Below are 7,288 nucleotides of genomic sequence, written 5' to 3' on the forward strand. Positions count from 1 at the left end.
CAGTCATTACTTTTCGTAGGATAGTACTGTCCAATTTCTGCCCATATTATTTTATACCTGTTCAAATTGGCTCATTATAATAATATTGTAGTGTGTAGATTAACCCATGCCCGCTGCAGCAAGGACACAGCCTCTAGGAAAAAGGATTTGAATAACTTGAGATTGACAGATCTTTCAATTGCATTGTGTAATTGCTACTTAACAGTGGTTGCTTAGCCTAGAACCAATTCAGTATGTGACCAATAACCCCCCCCCCCCTTCTGGTCCTGACCTGTTACATTGAATAATAGCCAGAGCCAAGTGTTTTTGCAGAACATTATTATGTCATAGCTGACCTTTGACCTCTTGGTTATAAAATCATTTATTCTATTTGACATCTGTGTGAAATTTTAGCATATCCATTCTTGAGTTAGGGCCAAAAACATGTTTTGTGAGGCCAGAGTGACCTTTGACCTTCAACCACCAAATTCTAATCAGTTCTCTCTTCAGTCCAAGAGCACATTTGTCCAAATTTGAACAAAGTTCAAAGGTCGCAGGGCCGACACATAGAGACAGACAGGCTCACAGTCACACCTAAGTCACCAATAAACCTGAGTTGCATGTCTTTGGACTGTGGGAGGAAGCCGGAGACCCCGGAGGGAACCCACACAGACACGAGGAGAACATGCAAACTCTGCACAGAAGGGCCCCCGTCCGTGGACTGAACTCCGTTCCAATGGGGTTTCGAACCAGGGACCCTCTTGCTGTGAGGCAACAGTGCTAACCATGACACCACCGTGCCACCCGAATCAGACAGATGTTTATGCAATTTTGTTTTTTTTAAATTCCCTCCAGGTGTTTCCATTACGGCCACAGCTACCGCAAGTGTGGAGGCACGAAAAGGAGATGAGAGAGGCTGGAAATATTAAAGATGCTGTTAACCATTCCTGCTTCAGTTTCAGTACCTTGATCTTGAGGAGCTGCCACACACAAACTGAAAACTACAATGTACATTAACCAACACTTGACAACTTAACCGCTAATTTCCTCTCTGCTTGTAGCTCCACTACTCTAACCAGCACGTAGGAAAGAGGAGCAGTGGATGAATATATGCGAAACATAAAAATCACTTTCTTCATTGCTCCTTAAGTGAGACGCTTTGGCTCTGCCATTGTTTGTATTTCTGTTCTATCTCTTGACTCGCTTGTTCCTGACTCTGGCTGCCTGAAATTAGATAGATAGTGGGCTTACTGTGTTTAGGGAGAATTTCATATTACAGCGAACCTAATCACTTTGCAGTGGTGCTCTGCCACTGTTGAATGAATAAAGGAGAAATACAGCCCTTTTACAGTTTGTCCCCTTCATTAGAGACGATTTTTAAAGCGTAATCTCCACAGTGTGTCACTCTGGCCAGCAGGTGTGTGAGAATAGTGGGGGCTCCTCAAAAACACAGGCAGATTTCTTGTATTCCTTGTTGTGACAACATACAGAGTAACTTAGCTACAGTCTTACCGGGTCATGGAGGTCACAGAGCCACAGGTGAAGGAGAGCAGAGGGTCTTCATCAGCCCGGCTCAGATCACTATCTCTGATCAGTGGAATAGAAGCTGGCACAGCCAATGCCTGGTATGGCTTGTTTACACACACCTGGACAAACATACACAAGGAGACTCCATCAGTGTGAGACAGCATTATGTGCTAGATACATTTCTGTAACACTCTAAACAACAGACTAAAGCTAAAAGCTGAACTATTCGTTCACCCAGTTTATCATATCAGGCCCTGTATGCTGTTAATATAACATCCCTACAACAATATGTGTGTCCTGTCCACACAGGCTCTCCAGCTAACAAGAGGAATCATCAAACACCAGCATGAGGATGAGCACCCCCTGCCTCAAACTACATGTGGACATACACAACAGCAAAGTAAGGCTGTCAATTATGTCCCACGTGTGAAATGATTTAAAGTGGTCAGTGTGTAATAGTGTGTGCAGCATGATTGGTTTGGACATGTGCAGGGTGTCTCTCTCATTATATCTGCCTGCTGTTCTCTGTCTATTGGTAAGAGCCAATCACACAGCTTTGTGAAGCAGCTCTCTCATTTATGTCAGCTACAAAAATGAATGGATGTAGGAAACACGCATCCATGCAAAGACAAATGTGTTATGGTAGCACCAGGCTCAAATTCATTACTGAGTTAACTATTGCTTTGTACTTTGTAAAAGACAGTCTGGCTGTGATATTAAGAGCCATACACCCACACTGACTGAAAAAGGACAATAACAGCTAAGATAAGAAACCCAGCAACACAAAGCGTTGAGTTACGAAAAGTATGATTATACTGTTAAATTGATCAATTTCATTTTTATTTTAATCTCTTTTAGCTCATTAAATAATATTCCATGAGTCCACATTACAACCATTAAAGCATACAATAGTTATAGCAGAAATAGTATAGTACAGCAATAGTACAATTTGACACAGAATTGCTGACACACACACACACACACACACACACACACACACACACACACACACACACACACACACACACACACACACACACAGCTTACTCCATGTTTATCACATACCAATAGCAAATTTACTTCAATAAACTTCAAAACTTTTGAATGTTTTAAATAAAGCTGTGTGTGTGTGTGTGTGTGTGTGTGTGTGTGTGTGTGTGTGTGTGTGTCAGCAATTCTGTGTCAAATTGTACTATTGCTGTACTATACTATTTCTGCTATAACTATTGTATGCTTTAATGGTTGTAATGTGGACTCATGGAATATTATTTAATGAGCTAAAAGAGATTAAAATAAAAATGAAATTGATCAATTTAACAGTATAATCATGCTTTTCGTAACTCAACGCTTTGTGACACACACACACACACACACACACACACACACACACACACACACACAGAGCTTACTCCATGTTTATCACATACCAATAGCAAATTTACTTCAATAAACTTCAAAACTTTTGAATGTTTTAAATAATTGCAACAGTGTTGTTTCACATGCAATGATACTGTGAGCCATCCCACTATGTAGGTCTTTTTCAAATTCTCACTTGCATGTGATCTACAGTCTCGCATCTCTCTGAGCTGCACTGCACAGCAGGAATTAATATGACTGTAGGTTAAGCTATGAGATATTACCATAAGAATGTCTTTAGATAAAAACTTTTATCTGTCCTATCATTGCTGTCATTTTCACTACTCTTTTAGAAATATCTGTAAAATGAGCCATCCACGAGTTTTATATTTTACCTCCCAATAATGTAACTTCTGTTAGCTCTTTTGTTTGAACACTGCCATATGTAAAATGCCCTGGCATCATATTCCTATATCATATCATATTTTTTGTTTCATTTATATTTTATACTTATTTACTGTTTTCCACCCATTCAGTAACACATTTATGTAAGTCTGCTTTTGCAGTGATGGCTGTATCATCTGTAAACATATATATAACTAATTTAATCACTTAAAGCAATGGATATGTTTATAATGGTAGCTAGTTTGCATGCACATTATATAACTCCAGGAGTTTGTTTTTCTGCCTTGCCTGTATATAAGAACAGCTTTTACTTGTTTGTGCTGACCACTACCCTGAAAAAATTGCTCATTAGGCTTATACTTTTATAGTGTCAAAATCAACAGAAAAAGATGATGACATCATTAATTGCAATTATTTGCACTGTATACTGTGGCATACCTTTCCAAAGCCCAAACAGTGGGCTGTTAGACAGGAAAACTTGCTGTCTGTCCTCTTATTGGACTGCATGTCAGTTCCACTAAAAGGAGTAGCAGCACACACCAACATATCAGCTGATTATACATAACACATACAACAACAGAACTGTGGTAATCGTAAAAAGCTGTTTATTCTACTTTTCTGATGTCAGTAGTTCATGTGCATTATTATTTTGTAACATTTTTAGCAGAAAAACAATTAAGTAGTTACGTAGTTAAGTAGTTAAGTAAACGGTCTGGACAGAAAACAGTTCCAACACACAAAACCAACTGATGCTCTGTTTTAGAGCACATCCACACAGCAGTTTTAACGTCTGAGTGGTAATATGGGAATGTATCTAATGGCCACCTCTATAGCTCTGACCTGAGGTTATTACTGCTTGCATCAGCAGGAAAGAGCATCTGTTGTATGTAGCAATGTCGGCTTGTTGTTTCCGGCCCCGGTCCCTTAAAATCATATACTAACATACTATTCAGACTAACTATGATGGAAAACTGAGTATGTAGTATGCTGCAACTGCGTAACATGTGGATTCCGAGAATGCAAAAAAAAAAAAAACTAGGTTTAAAACCATAATAATAAAATTACATAAGTGCAAATCAAGATGTGTGTGTCGCCATAATATCAGACCGAATATCCCAGCTTGGAAAGGTTTGTTTTCAAATGGGATTGAAGGTGAAAAGGGTGCTAATATTCCTTTCCTTGTAAATCAGTGTGCCATATCAATATAACATCAATCCCTCGCTTCTCAAAATGCTCCATAAAAACTTTGACTCAGTCCTCATCAAGCATACACAAGTCAGAAGTCTTGTGTATGCTTGCTAATTGCTTGACTGTACATGTGAATACTTATTTATTTCGTAGGCAGTATGCAGTACATACTGATAAGAATATGTAGTAGACAGTACTTTAGTATGCGATTTCAAACTCAGTGAAGGACAACACATGCCCAGGTTCAAGGAGGCAGAACTTGGCAAAAATTGACAGGAAATATTGTCTCAATTTCCAGTATTAAATTGTGGTATTTCCTGTATGGTAGGAAGTGTATAACCTGTGTTCATCACTGCATTTTAAGTATTAATGTTTTAAAAAAATGAGGGCCACTACGCAGAAGGAGGGTTTAATAATGTCTGCTTCCAGCATGACACATGGCAGTTGTTATTTGTGCACCATACCGGAATTTGATGCGATCCAGCAGAGACACAGGGTGTAACAGGATGGAGGTGGACATGTGGCACTGGCCACAGTAAAGTTTGGTCATGGCTGGGCTCTCACACAGCTGTTGCATAGAGGACATGCATCTCTCCAGGAAGTGTTGCATCTAATGAGATAGAAGCAGTTTGAGTTCCAGGCCATCACAAAATACTGACTCAGATTAGTAGAACAATGAGCAGTCTCATTTTGCCTGCATCATGTACTCCAGCCCCTTTCAGACCAGTGTATGTCTAAAACAGGTACAGGTACATTCATCTGATGGGGATTTAACATGTTGGTGAGTCAATTTTATATGACTGAGCTACACTTTTACAGGGTGGACCTGAAACCACCAGCAGCTTACCTTTGTCCTGCCCTCCTGCTTCACAGCCCTGAGCCAGTCAAAGGGAGTCCTGCCCTCCCAGTCATGGACTCTGAGATCTCCTCCAGCATCCAGCAAACCACTCACCACTGAGGGGTTACAGGAGAAAACGCCTGCATGGACTGGGGTGCTCCAGTCCTCACAGCGACTAAAACAGAGTAGATAATATATCAATATGCTGTCACCTGGTAACTTTCATTCACAAAGTCATGGTTTTGCAAGTCACAAGTAAGTCTCAGGTCTAGTGCAAGTCCTAGACCATATTTAATCATGTTTGAGTCTATATGACTGATAGGAACAACAATTTTTGAAATGAGTGCAGTATTGAGAGAGCACTGCAGCCAGCAGCGGCAAAACAGGCTGTGATGTAACCACTCGGGGCATGTTCACACCAGCAATGTACGTTCACTCAAAGTATTTTTTTCTGCCACTGGCAAGCTCAGATTATTTCAAGTGTCCGACAACATTATGAAAAGGATCCCAACAGAGATAGACCTTTTTGTTGAAAAGTAAAATCCTTTGTGTTTCAGCAGAAACAGCCTCACAGTTACTATAACCACACTAGATGTTGTTTGAATAAACAGTAATTTTATCATCATAAAACTTGAGTCAAAGTTGACAAAAATAAAATAAGTAATTCTGGTTTATGTATCCACTGTTCAAACACTCATCAGGTCTGGCTTGGTTGGAATTAACCCTTGATTTATCCAGTAAGATGTGAAAGATATACTGGCTCCAGGCTTAAATTACTGTTTTCTTTAAATGGAGATTGGTGGGTTTGGCAATTTTGGATCTGTTTGTAGTTAAATTATAATTACAATTCAAATCAACTCAATTGTATTTATAAATCCCATTATCACAAATCACAATTTGCCTCAGAGGGCTTTACAGCATACAACATCCCTTTGTCCTTAGACCCTCACAGCGACTAAAGAAACCCCCCCCCCAAAAAAACCTTTAATGTGGGGAAAAAACAATTAACATTAAATGATCTTACTTTTTCACAAAAAGATCTTTCTCTGTAGGGTCTGTGTCATAATGTTGTGAGCCACTTAGAATAACAAGCCTGTCTGTGGCAAAACCCAAACAAAACAAAAAAACACTTTTAGTGGACGTATATAAACAATGCTTAATGGGCTGCAGCCTGTTCTCGACCTACTTAAAACATTATTGTTCCTGAGACTCACTTAGACACAAAAATATAGGAAAGCTTTAGGTTGAAAAGTATCAAACTTGTCTTTAAAGTCATTCCAAGTAAGAAGGGCTAAAGTCTGAGTGAAGTCACGAATCATTGGTATTTCAGTCAAAGCTATTTTTTTTAAATCAGCTAGCTGAGTCTTGAGTCATCAGATTCATGACTTGAGTCCAAGTAATGCTGCGCTAGTGGACATCTCTAGTTGACACTATTTGTTCTTAAAACTTAAAGTTGCTTTAAAAACAAAATTACTGCATCATTATGAACAAGACTTAAGAGACCAGCCAAGTGATAATGGATAAGCTGGGTATATTTATAATGGGTGCCATGCAGACCTGACTTACTGGTTGGGGTCAGCTCCGTAATGCAGGAGCAGTTTGGTCACCTTCACTTGACCCAGCAGAGCAGCACAGAACAGTGGAGTCTGACCCAAGTGGTTCTCACAGTTCACATCAACACCTGGAACACATCAGAAAACACTGAGTCCATGGTGTGATTTTAGTTTGCATTTTGAAGTGGAAATGTTCATAAAGACTGGGTGTCTGATTTAAGATAAGTGTAAAATTAATATAAGTTGGATGATGCTAATATCAATGTATTACTGGTGTTATTACAGTAACTAAGTTACATACCCTTATTCAGCAGTTTCTCCAATTTGATCAGATTTCTCTCCAAAGTGTATTTGTGCAGCTGAGCATGGACGCCTCCAGTGGTAACAACACCCACATGCACAGGACACGGGAATGGCAACGCAGTCATCCTTAATCTGATCG

At 39.5% G+C, this 7,288-nt stretch overlaps 1 protein-coding gene across 1 annotated transcript in view; it reads right to left on the minus strand.

Moving 5' to 3' along the window:
- tex14 (testis expressed 14, intercellular bridge forming factor) overlaps positions 1-7,288 on the minus strand; it is a 32,719-nt gene extending 25,431 nt beyond the window's left edge. The window contains exons 1-6 of the mRNA XM_088088475.1: positions 7,148-7,288; positions 6,860-6,974; positions 5,303-5,468; positions 4,920-5,065; positions 3,706-3,784; positions 1,492-1,625 (exon numbers count right to left, since the gene is read on the minus strand). Coding sequence (XP_087944601.1) covers positions 1,492-1,625; positions 3,706-3,784; positions 4,920-5,065; positions 5,303-5,468; positions 6,860-6,974; positions 7,148-7,274 — 767 coding nt within the window. The 5' untranslated portion in view covers positions 7,275-7,288. The remainder of the gene's footprint in view (positions 1-1,491; positions 1,626-3,705; positions 3,785-4,919; positions 5,066-5,302; positions 5,469-6,859; positions 6,975-7,147) is intronic.

The sequence above is a fragment of the Plectropomus leopardus genome, chromosome 15, assembly GCF_026936395.1.
Source record: "Plectropomus leopardus strain MGB_pleo_1.0 chromosome 15, ASM2693639v1, whole genome shotgun sequence".
Lineage (NCBI taxonomy): Eukaryota > Metazoa > Chordata > Actinopteri > Perciformes > Serranidae > Plectropomus > Plectropomus leopardus.